Here is an 18,322-nt window from a genome sequence, read left to right on the forward strand (position 1 = left end):
ACTATAAATCATCTAAAACTCAACCAAGACAAAACAGGAATCCTCCTTATTTCCAACAAAGATGAGAACCCCCACATCTTAGAATGGCTAAAAGCGATTGATGCTCTCAACGGAAATCTCACCCTGGCTAACTCGGTAAAATCGCTGGGAATCACCCTTGACCCAAGACTCGACATGGCAAAACATATCAAGAACTCTGCAAAAAATGCCTTCCTCAACATGAAACTACTCAACAAAATAAAACCCTTAATTCCGCAGAGAGACCTCAAACAAGCGATTCAATCGCTAGTGCTGTCCAGGCTCAATTACGGGAACGCAACCCTTACTGGGACAGCAAAATCCCACTTAGCTCCTCTCAGAACAACTCTCAACGCAGCAGCTAGAATGATCACTGGAGTTAAGAAATTCGAACACATCTCACCCGCGCTCAGAGAAATAAAATGTCTCCCTGTCGAAATGCGGGCCAGCTTCAGAACCACCTGCCTTACGCACAAAGCCCTGCACTCAGGGAAACCTGAATACCTGGCCTCCAAACTCAAGAAGGCCGGCCAGGCAAGGAACCTCAAGAGCACCAACACTCTAGTCCTCATTCCTTTGAAAACACACAAACAAAAAAACGCAACACGGTCCTTTGCTGGAAATGCTCATAAAATCTGGAACTCCATTCCAGTCCATATCAGGACGATCTCCTCCTTTGTAAAATTCAAGAGACCGCTCAAAGACCTCTTCCTCAATCATGCGCTCCTGAGCCGATAGCTGCCGCCGAAGCTCACAAGCCAATACACAGCTGCATTCTGCTATTAGGGCATTAATTCTTCTACGCCCGCCACTTCCACGAGCCTGGCTGCTACCACACCTCCCCAAATGGAGACCTGATGCAAATTAACAAAGGAGACTCGATGCATGCTAACATGCACACAACCTGTAGACTACCTGACCGTCGTGCATCAATACTGTACATCACGTGGAATTTTCAAAGCCATAGTAGCCTATTTATATACTTTCTGCTAGACTGTATGACTCTCGAACGACGACTGTTGTAAAGCGCTCCGATACCTTCGGGTCTGGCCAGTGCTTTATAAAACCTCAGTTACCTTCTCAAAACTGTGGTCCCAGGTATCTCACCTTTAATCCTGGGGCCAATGACCCAAACCTGCAAACACCGCCCCACCTCCTGGGCTCTTTGGTTTTAGGCCATCCACCAGGCATCCTTGGCCCGATGAATGCCCACGACCTACCTATAGGGGCCGAAACATGTTGGCTTAGGCGGATGATTTGAGCCATTGCTCTCACTTAATCTCTCATTGATGTTTTTAGAGGTATCCGCGGTCCCCAATATTAAAGGTACCTGGGTACCCCAAGGTATTTTTAACTTATCTGGATCCCACCATTGGCCCATTTGAACTTAATCGTAGAACGCTCCCCTTTGTTTGAGTCTATCAGGAGGTCGAGTCTGCCCTGGTGGCTCTGTCCTACAAGGGTGGGGAGAGGTTGCTGATGATGAAGCCTGACACACACTGTGTGTGAGGCTTCATCTTCCAACAGAGCGGTTTTCCCACTTGATCTGACAGATTCTTGTGATGTCCAAATAGGGATTGGACTTCAATTCCCAATTTCCCAATTAGGAGGAAAAGTCCTTCTTTAACTTGTGTTTAACTTGTGTTGTAATGTTAAGTTTAGGGAGGACATGCGATGGCCTCACCTTCCCTCTCTATTTGCATGTTGAATGTTGCAAATAGCAATACAGAAATGTGTGCATTACACTGCTACCTATGCATCACTCCCCCAGTGCATCTAAATGCTTCCTCTCCTTTCCTAATGCACCCTTCCAGTGCACCCTCGTCTTCCAGTGGCTCTGCCCCTCCTGCTGCTCGTACTCACGCTTAAACCACTGCCAGTGCATCTGCTCCCTCCCACGGCTCCTACTTACCTGCTGTGCACCCTCTGTACCCAAGTGCATTAATCTCATAGCACCCCGCTCCCCTCCCTGTGCACCCGCACCACTCCCAGTGCATCCATACCCCTCCCATTGCACCCGCTACCCTTCCAGTGCACCCGCTCCCCTCCCAGTGCACCCGCTGCCCTCCCAGTGCACCTGCACCACTCCCAGTGCATCCACACCCCTTCCATTGCACCCGCTACCCTCCCAGTGCACCCGCTCCCCTCCCAGTGCACCCGCTGCCCTCCCAGTGCACCCGCTCCCCTCCCAGTGCACCCGCACCACTCCCAGTCCATCCACACCTCTCCCATTGCACCCGCTACCCTCCCAGTGCACTTGCTCCCCTCCCAGTGCACCCGCTCCCCTCCCAGTGCACCCGCTCCCCTCCCAGTGCACCTGCTCCCCTCCCAGTGCACCCGCTCCCCTCCCAGTGCACCCGCTCCCCTCCCAGTGCACCCGCTCCCCTCCCAGTGCACCCGCTCCCCTCCCAGTGCACCCGCTCCCCTCCCAGTTTACCCGCTCCTCTCCCAGTGCAGCAACCCTTTCCCAGTGCAGTCTCCCCCTCCCAGTGCCCCCACACCCCTCCCAGTGCACCAGCTCCCCTCCCAGTGCACCCAATGATCTTGTGAATCTAATTATGGGGTGAAATGAGCCAACCAACCGCTCAAGCAGAGTGTGGTCTTAAGAGGCATACGTCCGACCGGCAGGATGTTATTCCGTCGTTCCATAATAATTTTCTTCTAATTTTTGTTTGCACACACTTTTTGCAGTAGCTGTTTTTTCTGATCCTGACGGAGGCCATCATACTGTGAGAGGTCACTACATGTTGATCTGATTTTGTTCATGTAGCTTTCTCTGTCTACAGCCTCATTACTCAGCGTATTATTTTAAATCCTGTCACAGGGTAGCTGAATAAAGTTGTTGATAGCTAGCTCTGTAGGCCGTTTTAACACGTTCACATGCACCTCAGCACTGCACATCACACTTATTCATACACCACGTTCACATAGGGTTTTAGGACAACCTATGTGCTGAAAACATCCCTGAGCTCCTCCCTCATAGAGAGGGGATTTTAGCCCGCACCAAGACTAGGCTCTTGACGCGAGGAGGCACCCCTATGATGAAGCATGACACCTCTGGTGTGTGAGGGGAACCGTCCTTAAAAAGGGTTATTCCCCTTCCTCGCCCCTGTTTTTGGTGTTTTGGTGTATGGTTTATGTAGTCTACATACTTATCAGACCTGCACCCTGGACCTGTGGGCTCGTTGTGTGTTAGATTTTACGAGTGGGAGTGTGCCCACGCAGGTCCTTAAACCTCCTCTAGGCCCCCTTTTTGTGTGTGACATTGCTCTTAAGGGGTGCCAGAGTGGAGTCTGGAAGGACGTGGAGTAGGACGTTACCAGCATCCAGATGCGATAGGACGAGAGCTTGAACAGTAGTTCTTAAGTTGCAGTCCGGAAGCTGGTACCAGGCTACCAATTGTTTTTGCCAATGTGTTCTCTGATGGTGAGGTTGTTATCCACTGACACTCGAAAGCTGGGGTTCAAAGTTGCCAATGTTCGTGCCACTGAGACAGGTTTTCAGTGTTTCTTGCTTATTGTCCTCGCCGAATAACAGGAATTCCACCCCGTTGGTTTCAGCTTCAGGTAGATACTGGACATCCAGGTTTGGTTGATGTGCAGACAGCGTTTGAGGTGTTGGGTGTCCAAAGCAGAGGAGACGTTGAAGTAGAGTTGTTTATCATGGAAACTCGAGGCTCGTATCTATGAGTATATCCCTGGGGGGCACCATATTGTGATTGAAGATGGCGTAGAGTGTTATCTAGATCTAAGGGATCCCTTATCTTTCGTCCTTCTTGCAGTGCCTTCATTTTGGAAGACATTAGAGCTCCTCCGTCTGATGACTTCAAGTGGTGTAGATATGTTGGTTTAGTGGAATGATGGCCTTGTATGGATAGGTTTGAACTGTAAGTCAGCGCGTACAGTGTCGGGAGAGTTACTGTTTTAGTTACTTGACTCCTGTTCACAGATCCACCTTCTTCAGTTGGTTCTGGACTAGAAACCATTTTCATTCCAGGAATTGTTGAATAGTTTCTATTAGAAATCAGTTTCATCCTACAGGAAAACAGGTGAGGGGCCCAGCATTGTGTACAGGTGACTTTACTACACATTTGAATCCACTGACTACAGCTCTAAGCATTGCACAGGAGAGGCGATTAGATATGTGACGCGCCCTTTTCTGGCGAGGTGCATTAAGAAGCCCTTTGATATTGTGTAAACCTAGAGCGGTTGTGGTTGTCAGATGCGCAGACGTCCGTCATTCGTGTGTCACGCAGGCCCGGCTCCAGGAACTTTTATTCGAGTAAGCCAAGGATGCATTCGGGTGGGCCACTGCGGGCCCGATTTGTCACTTATATGTCTAGCCAGGCCTGCTTCAGGGCCCTCCTTTATCTCTCCTTAGCCGTACAAGGGCCCAGTAAAACGCACTCTTTTCTTTCCAAATCTCTTTCTAAATGTTATCACTCTCAAAAAGTGTTTTTTTTCTCCATGTAATGTCCTTATGATGGGAAGAGGAGGTTTCTGAATTGGGGGTATCAGGAAAGTGACCCTTCTCAGGCTCTCTCTCATGACCTCCTCCTCGGATTCCCTCACTTCCACCCTCCATCAGCGCCCCTCATATCTCCGTAGTCTCCCTTATTGACCTCCTCCTCGGACTCCCACACTTCCACCCTCCTCCAGTGCCCCTCATCTCTCCATACTCCCCCCCCCCCCCTATTGACCTCCTCCTCGGATTCCCTCACTGCCACCCTCCTTCAGTGCCCCTCATCTCTCCGTAGTCCCCCCCCCTATTGACCTCCTCCTCGGATTCCCTCACTGCCACCCTCCACCAGCGCCCCTCATCTCTCCGTAGTCCCCTCCCCCCCTATTGACCTCCTCCTCGGATTTCCTCACTGCCACCCTCCACCAGCACCCCTCATCTCTCCGTAGTCCCCCCCCTATTGACCTCCTCCTCGGATTCCCTCACTGCCACCCTCCTCCAGTGCCCCTCATCTCGCAGTAGTCCCCCCTATTGACGTCCTCGGATTCCCTCACTGCCACCCTCCACCAGTGCCCCTCATCTCTCCGTAGTCCCCCCCCCTCCTATTGACCTCCTCCTCGGATTCCCTAACTGCCACCCTCCTCCAGTGCCCCTCATCTCTCCGTAGTCCCCCCCCCCCTATTGACCTCCTCCTCGGATTCCCTCACTGCCACCCTCCACCAGCGCCCCTCATCTCTCCGTAGTCCCCCCCCCCCCTATTGACCTCCTCCTCGGATTTCCTCACTGCCACCCTCCACCAGCACCCCTCATCTCTCCGTAGTCCCCCCCCCCTATTGACCTCCTCCTCGGATTCCCTCACTGCCACCCTCCTCCAGTGCCCCTCATCTCGCAGTAGTCCCCCCTATTGACGTCCTCGGATTCCCTCACTGCCACCCTCCTCCAGTGCCCCTCATCTCTCTGTAGCCCCCCCTATTGACCTCCTTCTCGGACTCTCTCACTACCACCCTCAACCTGCACCCCTCATCTCTCCGTAGCCCCTCTCTCATATGCATTTCATTTGTTGTACAGCGCTACTCATATCAGTGTACGGTGTCACAGTGCTTTACATGACTTACGCATTATACAGAGACAATGAATCATACAAGTATGTAAATCAGTCTACAGGGAATGACACATAAGCCAATGAGGATTACAAGGTGTAGGAATCACGTCATCCATACTGGTGGGCAGTATACTTTAAGAGGGTTTGGCCTGGAGAAGCACAAACTCAGGATTTAAAGCCTACCCCGGTGGTTAGGGGTTGGCTTTACTGATAAAAATGTATATCTGCCCAAACAAACTCTTTTTAGCAACATTAGAATAATGAAAGACTGGGGAAGTTCTGACTATATTACAACACACAAAAAAGCAAAGTTCTAACTATATCATTCAGGTTTGTGTGCACTGTGCAGCTCTTTGCTGACAGTTCATAGGTCACTGTCCTGTGATAGGATTGTAACTTCTGAACTGCAAGTAATCAAAGCATCTCCGTGACAAAGGCAGTAACCCACCGAGCTATCCACATAAAATACAGTTTATCTGCATTTCAAAACTACCAACAGACCAAGGATTATCAGGATCATTAATCGCCAGTTATCTGGACATTTTTATTGTGGTCTTACATCCCTGGCAGAGCCGCCTTGATACTGATAAACACTGTTTAAATTAAGCATACAGGAAGTATGTGTTTTGCTGGGCCTTCCCGGATGAATTTAAAAAGATGGGCAAATAGCCAGACATTCTCTCACCTGCTCAGTTCTTTGTAACAGCTCCATCTGATAAGCAGCTGCAGGGCCAGGAAAGGTGAATCCGGAGAAACTAACTTTTTTTTCTCCATCATGGAATAGAAAAGGAAATATCCAGACAGCAGAACGGTTAAGGTTACCCGGTGCCAAAGAGAGGATTTGTCCCCTTCGCCATGGCCATATTGTACCTGCAAGAGTGGGTGGGGACACAGCCCACCTTTCTAAAAGGAGATGCGTGAATGGGGGTGCTTGTGGGCGAGAGCCCAGGCCCAATCAATCAACTCCCAGAACAGGAAGAAAAACAACATTCAGAGAAACGTTTTAAATGAAAGTGGCCGTTTACTACTGGCCTTCGTGTCATCACTTCCAGGGCTCATATTTGGGTGGGCCAGGTTCATGTTTGGGTGGGCCTGGCCTACCTTGTCCACACGCTAGAACCGGGCCTGGTGTCACAATTTATCTCAAGCTTTACAGAATAACCTAATGTTCAAACGTCATTTAAAGGTGCTTGAATTTGTCGCTGCCCGCAAGGAGGGTGACTAGTGGCTCATAAGTTGTATGTTGACTCTACTCCTGTGATGATGGTGAGGTGGCCATCTTACTAGTTGAAGACCTGGGTTCTTTTCCGTATTTGCTTTTAGCTGTTTTTTCATGTTTTGCCTCAGTTTGTGGCTTAAGAAGCTTACGTACTGCGAAGACGTTGTCAAAGCGTGTGTGTTTGCGTTTCGAGTGCTGCCCGTACGATGGTCGTTCACTAAGTGCTACATGCAGGATACAGGTGTAGTTCTGCTTCGCAGTCTTTTTCATGCCATCTGTCAAAGCACTATAAATTAGCATTTTGTCCTGTTAAGTAGCAGTTAAACCCATTGTTATTGGAGCACTAGTCTATTACTGTTGCCCCTTTCGGCTGTTCTATTAGTCTGGGGTGATACTTTCATTGAGTCATGGATGTAATCAAATCAGATGTGGATTCTGAGGGAAGGATGCAACTGATGTTGGTTGAGGAAGTTGGGGCATATACCCTTCAGAGCCAGGAATGTCAGCACCATACACCCAGTTTCCTTTCAGTACAGGAAGCTTCTTGACTTTTAGATCTGAATAAAGACATGTTTCCTTCTCTTCTCTCCAGGTGACATCAGTGGCTGACCTCTGTAGTAGTCCACTTAGTTTATACAACCAATGGACTGACCTATTTATATCCAATCCGGTTTAATAAGTATTGAAAGCTGAGCCTTCTCTGCTGGGATTCAACTTGTGGCCAGTTTGGGCACATTCTCTCTCTCTCTCCTCGCTCTCTCTCTCTCTCTCTCTCTCTCTCCTCCTCGTTCTCGCTCTCTCTCTCCTCGCTCTCCTCTCTCTTTCTTGCGCTCTACTCTCTCTCTCTTTCACTCACTCTCTCTCTCTCTGCCTCTCTCTTTCTGTCTCTTTCTCTATGCCACTGTCTTTCCCCTTCTCATCTCTCTCTCTTTCCTTCTTTTCCCTTCTCTCTCCCCCTCTATCTCTCACTCTTTCCTCTCTATTTCTCTGCCTCTCTCTCCTCCTCGCTCTCTCACTCTCTCTCTCCGATCTTCTCTCTCTCTCATTCTCTTGTCTCTCTCTCTCTCTCTCTCTCTCTCTCTCTCTCTCTCTCTCTCGCTCTCTCTCTCATTCTCTTCTCCCTTCTCTCTCTCCTCTACGCTTTCTTTTTCCTTCTTTCTCTCTGTTTCTCTCTCCCCTCTTCTGTCTCTCTCTATTTTTTCACTCTCGTTTTCTTTCTCTCTCTCCCTCTCCTATCTCCTCTTTACTCTCTTTCTCTCTCTCTCTCCCCCTCTTCTGCCTCTCTCTCTCTTTTTCTTTCTCTCTCCCCTACCGCCTCTCTCCTTCACTTCTCTTTCTATCTCTTTCTCTCTCCTCTCTGACTCTCGCTTCCCTCTTCTGTCTCTCTCTATCTCTTTTTCTTTCTCTCTCTCCTCTCTTTTTCGTTCTCTTTCTCCCCTCTACTGTCTCTCTCTCCCCTCTTTCTCTTTCTCTTCTCCTTCTCTCTCTCCCTCTCTTTCTCTTCTCCTCTCTCTCTCTCCTTCTCTCTCCCCTCTACTCTCTCTCTCTCCTTCTCTGCTCCTCTGTCTCTCTCTCCACTTTCTCTTTACACATTGTTTTCTGCTGCATTCATGTTCTCAGCCTTGCACTTCGTTAGGTGTCTTTCACGTGTTTCTTCCCAGCAGGTTGCATTGGACACCCCCACCGCCTCGAGCCTCTCTCTAGGGGCACGTGGGTGATTCCAGTCCCTAGACCCCCACCTCTCCTGAGTGTCAGAAGCTCCCTGAGTTTTGTCGCTTTGTTGATAGTCTTCTTTTAGTTCCCACTTCCAGTCACAGATTAGACCTGCCCAGATCCATGACTGAAGGTGACGCTGGTGTGATCTGATTTCTTGACCTAGGTTCTGGGATCCCTTTTGGAGCCGTGTTTGGTGGAACCGACATTAATGAAGATATTAAAAATGAGGAGAAGTCCCCGGTGATGGGGGCCGTGCTGGAGGAGGCCAGGTAAGGGAGGTCTGTGTCTCTCTTCATGTGTGTGCTTGTGAGTGTGGTGCCGGGCGCTCTTAGCGGAGTGTGGCAGAAAGAGCAAATATCCCAATTTTTAGTATTTGTTTCTCATTTCACCAACCGGTTACAGCTTATTACGTTATTTAATTTAACCAATGGATACACATGTTTATTTAAGGTTTAAAATGAGTTAGTGACATTAAAATACATTCACAAAGTGGGATATGTTTCTGTAGTAATCACACTTAAAATCCAATGAAGTTGAAGAGTTTATTTATTGTGATACAGCTATCAGTGACCCTCAGCTTCAACTGCTTGCAAAGGAATCTTTCATGATGTCACACATACATCAGAAAGTTCTCTCTTAAAGAAGACATCACCACACATCTCCCCCTCATAACAAAATATAAATAAGCAACACAACCTCCTAAAATAATAATAAGATGTTACTATAGAAGGAACTTAACAATATATACAATTTCATATCAAGATTACATACAAATTAATTAAACAGATGAGGAATGTAATTCTGCAGCTGTTCAAGTTAGTATTTCAGGAAAATGAGGATTGATTTTACACATACTTCCCAAACTCCAGATTTTTCCATTATCTAATTTTGCAACAGATCCCATGACCTTAATCACTTTCCGAGGTTGGGAATATTTACTTTCTCCTTTTTTGACAAAACCAGCCTTCCTCACAACAACCCAATCACCATTCTCTATACCCACAACTTTTACTCCTTTCCTTTGATCATAACTTTCCTTGTTCCTAGCATGAGAATCTTTCATTCTTTCTGCCATACATTCACGATCCACCCAAATCTGATCCTTCTTTCTTAACCAAACAGGTGATTCTTTAGTGGCTGGTTCTCTTCCTTTCAATGCAATGAAAGGAGAAATTCCCGTAACAGAATGAGAAGTTACCCGATGAGCCCACATCATCTTGTTTAATTCTTCTCTCCAAGCCAAACCGTTTGCTAATGATAATTGGATATTGTCCATTATAATCCTATTGACCCTTTCAACAAGGCCGTTAGCTTGTGGTCTGAACAATGCTACTTGAACATGCTCAATCCCAAAATTTTCCAGAAATCTTTACATCATGCTAGACACTAATTGCACTCCATTGTCACTAACCAATGTTCTAGGAATCCCTTCTTCCATGAATACTTCCTTTAAAAATTCAATTACCTTTGTTGCTGTGATATTCTCAACCGGTTTTATAGTGAACCACTTACTATGGTAATCCACTAAAACCATCAAGAACCTGTTCCTAGTACCCAATTTCTCCACAGGACCCAAAAAATCTAATGCTAACTTCTCCCATGGACGGTCAGGAATCTTCACACACCCCAAGGGTGGTTCACGTATAACTCTGCATTTGTCACTGTTACTACAAGCATAACAGTCTTTAATCATCATTTCTACCTCTTTGTCCATTTCTGGCCACCAGAAACTTTGCCTCAACCTTCTCTTACACATACTCCTGCCAAGATGACCCTCGTGCACCAGTCTAATTAATCTTGCTCTCAACACCTTTGGCGGTACAATCCTATTGCATCTTAAAACCTTCCCAGAGTGGATACTTAACTGATCCTTCACCTTAACATATTGTTTCAGATCTTCATCCAAATCTGACATATTTCTCCATCCATCTGATATAGCACATTTTAAATTTTCATACAACACATCACCTTCCAAAGCTTCACTCCAATCCTCACTTCTCAGAGCCAATCCATCTTCAGATAAATCCGATATAACATCCTTTTCTACCTCAACCAAGGATGAAATTTTATCCTCTTCCACAATTGGCATACGAGACAAACAATCTGCCACAATATTTTTTTTTCCTCTCACAAAATCAATTGAAAAGTTCATATCCATGATCGATAAAAGCCATCTAGAAATTCTAGGAGTCACGTTCCCTTCTAGACCTTTACCACCTTTAAAGATATACAATAGTGGCTTATGATCTGTTCTAAGCATGAAAGGTAAGCCCCAAAGATAGAACTTAAAATGGTGCATGGCCCAACAACATCCTAATGCTTCTTTTTCTATTGTTGAATAAGATTTTTCCGCACCTTGTAGACGACGTGATGCATATCCAATTATTTTTTCCTCTCCATCAACATACTGTGTCAAAATGGCACCCAGACCTACATTACTAGCATCCGTCGTCAATACAGTTTTTCTATGAATATCAAAATGACTCAACACAGGCGCACAAATCAAAGAATGTTTGACCTTCTTAAACGCTTCTTCACATGCCTGATTCCACTCAAATTCCACACCATTTTTTAACAACGCCCTCATCGGCTCAACCAAATCAGAAAAATTAGAGACAAATTTTGAGCAGTACTCTGCCAATCCTAGAAATGATTTTAACAAATCCTTGTCAACGGGTCTCTGAGCCTCAACAATAGCTTTTACTATACTATTCTTTGGTTTAATCCCCTTACCAGATATTTCATGTCCTAAATAGTTTACTTGTTCTTTCCTCAATTGACACTTTTCTTTCTTTATGGTCATGCCATATTCATCAATCCTTTTTAACACTTCGTTTAAAAGCTCATCATGTTCTTCATAAGATTCGCCCACCTTAGAATGTCGTCTTGAAAACAGAGGATCTTATCCATCCCTTTAAAAATATTGTGCATAATCCTTTGGAAAACTGCAGAAGCAGAAGCTAAGCCAAAAGGCATGCGACAATATCTGAAGGCGCCCAGCGGAGTAACGAAGGATGTTAAAGCCCTCGACTCTGGATGCAAGTTTATTTGGTGATAGGCAGCCGACATATCTAAAACAGAAAAAATTTTACCACCACTCATTCCACTCAACATTTCCCCAATATTGGGCAGAGGTTGCCGATCCACCCAGATATTTTTGTTTAGATCTCGAAGATCGATGCACAAACAAATCTTGTTACCTTCCTTGGGGGCAACGACGATGGGGGCGAGCCACTCTGAAGCTTCTATTGGTTCAATAATCTTACTTTCTAACATCCAGGGGTGAAGGTCACTGCATACACCGCCCCCTGCGCAGTGGTCCAATTGTCCTCGTCGCCATAAAAAGTGTAGTAATCACACTTAAAATCCAATGAAGTTGAAGAGTTTATTTATTGTGATACAGCTATCAGTGACCCTCAGCTTCAACTGCTTGCAAAGGAATCTTTCATGATGTCACACATACATCAGAAAGTTCTCTCTTAAAGAAGACATCACCACACATTCCAATCACAGAATGCCCTAAATATACTTAAAAGTGGAATCACAAGCCATTTCTCTCCGAGCTGTGCAGTTTCTGTCATCAGCACTTCTCCCTTTTTCCACAAGAGCACTTCAAACATGAATTGCTTCGAGCTCAAACGGATCAAAAGTTACTAAAAATTTGACTTGTGCTGCTGTGAAGTGGAAGGCCTTTTTGCAAAGGTTGACTGGTCGCATTTCTCACTGCTGCAGTAGTGTGTTCCACTGGTTCTAATAAGGAAACATCTTTGCAGAGACTGTTCGCATGTGTAAAAATGTCAAAATAATAAAGTATCACAAAATTTACGGCACCACTAATACCAGTGTACGGTGTCGGAGCACTTACATCGCACATATTACACAGAGACAATCAATCATACGTGTGTAAATCACTGTATATGAAATGTAGGAGTCACATGACAACCATACTAGTAGGCAGTACAGCTTAATAGTGATTGATCTGGAGAAACACAAACTCAGAATTTAAAACGTAATACCATGGTTGGGGGTTCTCTTTAATAATCAGAATTGATTTCTACCCAAATGAACCCTTTTGTGCAACATTAGTGTTAGATCTGGGGGTCTCTAGTTGGCAGAGGTAAGTACCTTAGACCAAGTAGGGACCCTTGCTTCTAGTCAGGGTGAAGGAATACACACAGTAGATAACCTCCGCTCTCCCTCTAGGTAGCTTGGCGCGAGCAGGCAGGCTTATCCCCAAGGCAATGTGTATAATATTTGCACTCAACACAACAATAATCCCCAATCCACCACAAACTGAGACCACACAGGTAAGTATATTTTATAAAAATATATATAACTTTTATCTGGTTGCAGCAATGTAAATAAAGCAGTTGCACGATAATCACTTCAGTATAGCAATGATGCACTTAATCTTAATTGGTGTTTCTTAATTTCAGGAAGTTCTTGAACCAAATGTCTCTAGTCTCTTTAGTCGGCAAAAAGATATGCCTATGATTTTGTGATTAAAACGCTCTCAAAATGAGCAGTCCCAAACAATGCCAGCGTTAGAAAATATGCCACACTGAGCCCCTGGCGTCAGGGACCCTAAGCGCTTCAAGCGCGTCTCACCCGGAAGCTGGGGGGAGGGGGACTCCCTTCCCCGTGATCGGTATCGCGACAGGCCCCTAGGCGCACCTCGCGGGTGAACGCTTACTCGCGCTCCAGCCCGGCCGGTCTCAGGACGCTCTCCGCCCGCTCTCGGTCCTTCAGAGAGCAGCGGGGAGCAGAGACGGCAGGCCGGGGGCTGGAACACTCCGTAGATCCCTCGGCGAGGTCAGGTCAGTCTTCCCCGGGCCCGGCGGTGATCCCGGTGATCTCTCGGCTCCTCGGCAGCTTCAGTCGAGGCAGCCAATCCCGTCGCGGCGTTGCAGACGAGCCCCTCTGAGCGCGAGGCCGCCAACCAATGGCAGCGCGGCCGCGGATGACGCTCCGCTGCAAGGACCAATCCCGTCGCGACTCTGGTGAGGGGGCTCGGCTCCCTTACCCAATCAGAGCGCGGCGGGCTCGTTCTTCAACACGCAAACGCCGGAGAGATGCGGGGCACTTCCAGGGGGGTTACTGACCCCGGACTGCGACGGTGACACGGCCAGCAATTATTTTTCAGCGCTCCTTACGCTGGAGAGGCCCACAAGCTTCAGATCTTCGCTCCCTACGTGTCGATAAACACGTCGATCTCGGCCACACGGCAGGCTGGTTCAGCGCGGCGCCCTCACTCAGATTAGAGAGCAGCCAGTGCGCTACACAGCCCCACGCAGTGTTTCACGATCTCTGCACTGCACAGCAGCTTCAGGGGGCGCAGCAGAATCTCGTGGTCCTTTGGGCAACCTTTATGTTCCTGGGTTGCAGACAGGGAGCCAGCTCTTCTCAGGCCCTTGGAGATTCAGGTTGCAGACACAGCACACAGCAAAGTCTTAGCAGTTTCAAGCAGGTAGGGTCACAGCTCACAGCAAAGTCCCTTTCTTCTCCTCTCCTTCAGTTGGATAGCAGGATAGGTCAGCCCTTAAAGCACACAGCAAGGCAATCTTCCATCAGCTCCTTCAGCAGTTTTTCTTCTGGCAGAGGTTCCTCTTGATTGTAGAATCTGATTTTCTGTAGTCAGGGGTCCTTCTCTTGTACCCCAAAAAGGCTTTGAAATCCTTTGAAGTCTTTTGAAGTCTTTGTGCAAAGGGGGCCCTGAGCCCAGTCCAAACCAGTTCGGGGGGTCTGGGGTGTTTCTGGTTTCCTTCTTCCTCCCTGTCCCAGGGACAGAGGTGACAGTCGCCCAGCAGGAGGTGGAGCCAGCTTTGTGGTTAGGCAGGCACAGCCCTTCACTATCAGGTGCTATCTCCTCCCACTTCCCTGGCAGCAGATGCTGCCTTTCATCCACGGGGCTGGCTCAGATAACCCCCTGGGGCTCTGCAGACCCTGTCATCCTCAACCCAGACAGTCAATCCACAAACAGTCCCAGGCACACAGAAAGGTTTAGACAAGAGAACAGCCACTTTCTAAAAGTGCCATTCTCAAACACAGAATTTAAAAACAACCTTTACTAAAAGATGTGTTATTAAATTCTGAGTTCAGGGATATCTTTCACTTATGTCCCATCTTGTTCCTATGGGAAGATAGGCTGGGATCCAATGGGACCAGCCTCCCCCATGTTACTCTATGGAGCAAGATAGCCTTACAGCAGTGAGCACACAAAATGGCTGCTGCTCACGACCGGAGCATGTTACCTGCACTAGTACATGCTCTACCTTATCCATGCACTGCACACTGCCCAGGGGGGTACCTTGAGCCTTCCATAGGGGTGACTGGTGTGCACAGACAGGGAAGGGTTAGGCCCAGCCAGTGGGGACACTGGCCAGGCGGACATGGCAGTCCACTGACTGCACACAGGCCCTGCGCTGGCAGGCCTGAGACATCATTTTAGGGCTACTCATGTGGGTGGCGCAATCTGCGCTGCAGGCCCACTAGTAGCATCTGTCATCACCAGCCCTGGCACACACAGTGCACTTTACTAGGGACTTCATGGTGACACAAATATGCCAATCAGGTATACCCAATCAATATGACAATTTACAGAGGGAGCACTTACCCTCTGACACTGATCAGCAGTGGCAGAGGGTCCAAAGCATCTAAACCAGCAAAAACGAAATCCAGCACAGCATCAAAAATACATGAGTCAGAGGCAAAAAGATGGGGGAAAAACCACGCCAAGGATGTCAGGTCTAACACGTGTCCCCTCCAGCTGATAGTGGGGAGAACTACCCAACCTCTTGGGAGTCCTCATCACTAAGGCGGAAGAATCTGGACAGACCATCAGCATTGGCGTGTTCTGTACCAGGGCGGTGCTCCACCGTGAAGTCCATCCCCTGTAGGGAAATGGACCACCTCAACAGTTTGGGATTCTCACCCCTCATATGCATTAACCATCTGAGGGGCCTGTGGTCGGTCTGAACACGGAAGTGAGTCCCAAACAGGTAGGGCCTCAGCTTCTTCAGAGCCCAGACCACAGCGAAAGCTTCCCTTTCGATTGCACTCCATCTCTGTTCCCTGGGGAGTAGCCTCCTACTAATGAAAGCCACCGGTTGGTCTTCACCCTCCTCATTGATCTGTGAGAGTACTGCTCCCACGCCTTGCTCTGAAGCGTCAGTTTGCACAATGAACTCACTTGAAAAGTCAGGTGCCTTAAGCACCGGTGTTGTGCACATGGCAGTTTTGAGGGTGTCAAAAGCAGTTTGACAGGCCTCAGTCCAATTCACTTTCCTGGGCTGATTTCTAGATGTCAGCTCTGTCAAAGGGGCTACAATGGGGCCATAACCTTTGACAAACCGTCTGTAATACCCGGTGAGACCTAAAAAGGCTCTCACCTCAGTCTGGGTCTTGGGGGGTTCCCAAGCCAGAATGGTATCAATCTTTGCCTGTAGGGGCGCCACCTGGCCGCTCCCCACCTGGTGTCCCAAGTACACCACAGATCCCTGCCCTATCTGGCACTTACTGGCCTTGATAGTGAGGCCTGCCTTCTGCAGAGCCTTCAACACTGCGCAGAGGTGTTGCAAGTGTTCCTCCCAAGTGGAGCTGAACACAGCAATGTCATACAGGTATGCTGCGCTGAATTCCTCCAGCCCTGCTAATACCTGGTTGACCAGTCTCTGGAATGTGGCAGGGGCATTTTTCAACCCAAAGGGCATGACACGAAACTGGAAGTGCCCCTCTGGTGTTGAAAATGCTGATCTTTCCTTGGCCCCCTCAGTTAAGGCAAACTGCCAGTAACCTGAAGTCAAATCAAAGGTGCTCAGGTACCGGGCAGCTCCCAACCGATCCACCAGCTCATCAGCTCTGGGGATGGGGTGCGCGTCAGTCTTGGTGACCGCATTGAGCCCACGGTAGTCCACGCAGAAACGGAGTTCCTGGGGGCCACCAGGGGTAGCAGCTTTCTTAGGCACTAAGACCACTGGGCTAGCCCAGGGGCTGCTGGAGGGCTCAATGACCCCTAGTGCTAACATCTTAGAAACCTCTTCTTTGATGCTAGCCCTGACCTTGTCAGCCACTCTGTAAAACTTCTGTTTCACAGGCAGGTTGTCACCAGTGTCCACATCGTGGACACACCAGTCAGTGACACCTGGGGTCAGGGAAAACAGGGGGGCGAACTGACCCAAGACTTGGCGACAGTCCTGTTGCTGCTCTGGGGTCAGGGTGGGTGAGAGTATCACCCCATCAACTGACCCATCTTGCTCCTTGGTTGCCAGGAGGTCAGGGAGAGGATCACTATCCTCCTCCCCTCCTGCATCTGTAGCCATGAGCAAAGTCACTGCTGACCTCTCAAAGTGGGGTTTGAGGCGATTTACATGCAACACTCTCAGGGGCTGCCTGGGAGTCTTCAGGTTAACCAAGTAGGTAACCTCGCTCTTGCGCTCCACCGCCTCATAAGGCCCAGACCACTTGTCACGGAGCGCACAAGGCTCCACTGGCTCCATCACCCACACTTTCTGCCCAGGTTGGAACTCCACAAGAGAGGTGTTCTGATCATACCATCTCTTCATTTCCTCCTGGCTAGCCTCCAGGTTCTCTTGAGCGAGCTTCCTGAAGCGCTTGGTCTGATTGCGGATGGCCAGCACATAGCTGAACACATCCTGAGGGGTTTTCCCATGGGATTTCTCCCACCCCTCCTTCACCAGAGTGAGAGGTCCTCTGACAGGGTGGCCATACAGCAACTCAAAGGGGCTGAACCCTAAGGATTTCTGAGGCACCTCCCTGTATGCAAATAACAGGCATGGTAACAAGACGTCCCACTTCCGCCTCATGGGCTCCTCTAGGCCCATAATCATGCCCTTCAGGGTGCGGTTGAATCTTTCAACCAACCCATTTCCTTGAGGATGGTAAGGTGTGGTAAACTTGTATGTCACTCCACACACCTCCCACAGAGACTTCATGTACCTAGAGATGAAGTTTGTACCCCTGTCAGAAACCACCTCTCTGGGGAATCCCACACGGGAAAAGATCCCAATTAAGGCACGGCCCACCACAGGGGCTGTGACTGTCCTGAGAGGGACTGCTTTAGGGTATCGGGTGGCATGGTCCACCAACGCCAGGATAAACCTGTTGCCTAAGGCTGTCTTGGGGTCCAGGGGCCCCACGATGTCAATGCCCACCCTCTCAAAAGGGGTGCTCACCACAGGAAAGGGTTGGAGGGGTGCTACGCGCTTCCCTCCGCTCTTGCCACTGGCCTGACAAGTTTGGCAAGACTTACAAAAGGCAGCGACGTGCTTCTTCATCTGGGGCCAGTAGAAGTGGGTGACAAGCCTGTAATAGGTCTTGTCTTGCCCCAGATGTCCTGCGAGAGGCACGTCATGAGCCAGACCCAGTAGGAAGTTCCTGAAGCGCTCGGGTACCACCAGCACACGGGCTGCACCGGGCTCAGCGAACTTAGGCTCACTATAAAGTAAGTCATCCTCCCAGTAGATCAAATGTTCCTTGGACCCCAGGCCTGCTGCCTGGTCTGCAGCCTGCTGCCGCACACCAATGAGGGAAGGGCACTCCTTTTGAGCTTGGCAGAATTCCTCCCTGGAGGGACCACCGTCTTGCTGCCACTGGGACAGCTCAGGCAATTCCCCCAGTTCGGCCACCTGTTCCCCTGTAGGTTCCAGGGCATCCCCCTCAGGTTCTGCTTCCTCCTGGACCGTGGGAACAGTGGGGGCTGGTTTCCCGCGCCCTCTACCTCTTCCTCTCTTGGCAGGTCTCTGGGCCACTGTTTCAGGCTCCAGTTCTGCTAATCCACCCTTACTGGCTGC

At 48.8% G+C, this 18,322-nt stretch overlaps 1 protein-coding gene across 1 annotated transcript in view; it reads left to right on the forward strand.

Annotated features, from left to right (window-relative positions):
- LOC147663182 (glycosyltransferase 1 domain-containing protein 1-like) overlaps positions 1-18,322 on the forward strand; it is a gene marked incomplete at its 3' end in the record, with an annotated part of 305,663 nt that overhangs the window by 69,603 nt on the left and 217,738 nt on the right. The window contains exon 3 of the mRNA XM_086950611.1: positions 8,677-8,782. Coding sequence (XP_086806737.1) covers positions 8,677-8,782 — 106 coding nt within the window. The remainder of the gene's footprint in view (positions 1-8,676; positions 8,783-18,322) is intronic.

This window comes from Lissotriton vulgaris, unplaced genomic scaffold, assembly GCF_964263255.1.
Source record: "Lissotriton vulgaris unplaced genomic scaffold, aLisVul1.2 SCAFFOLD_976, whole genome shotgun sequence".
In the NCBI taxonomy this organism is placed as follows: Eukaryota; Metazoa; Chordata; class Amphibia; order Caudata; family Salamandridae; genus Lissotriton; species Lissotriton vulgaris.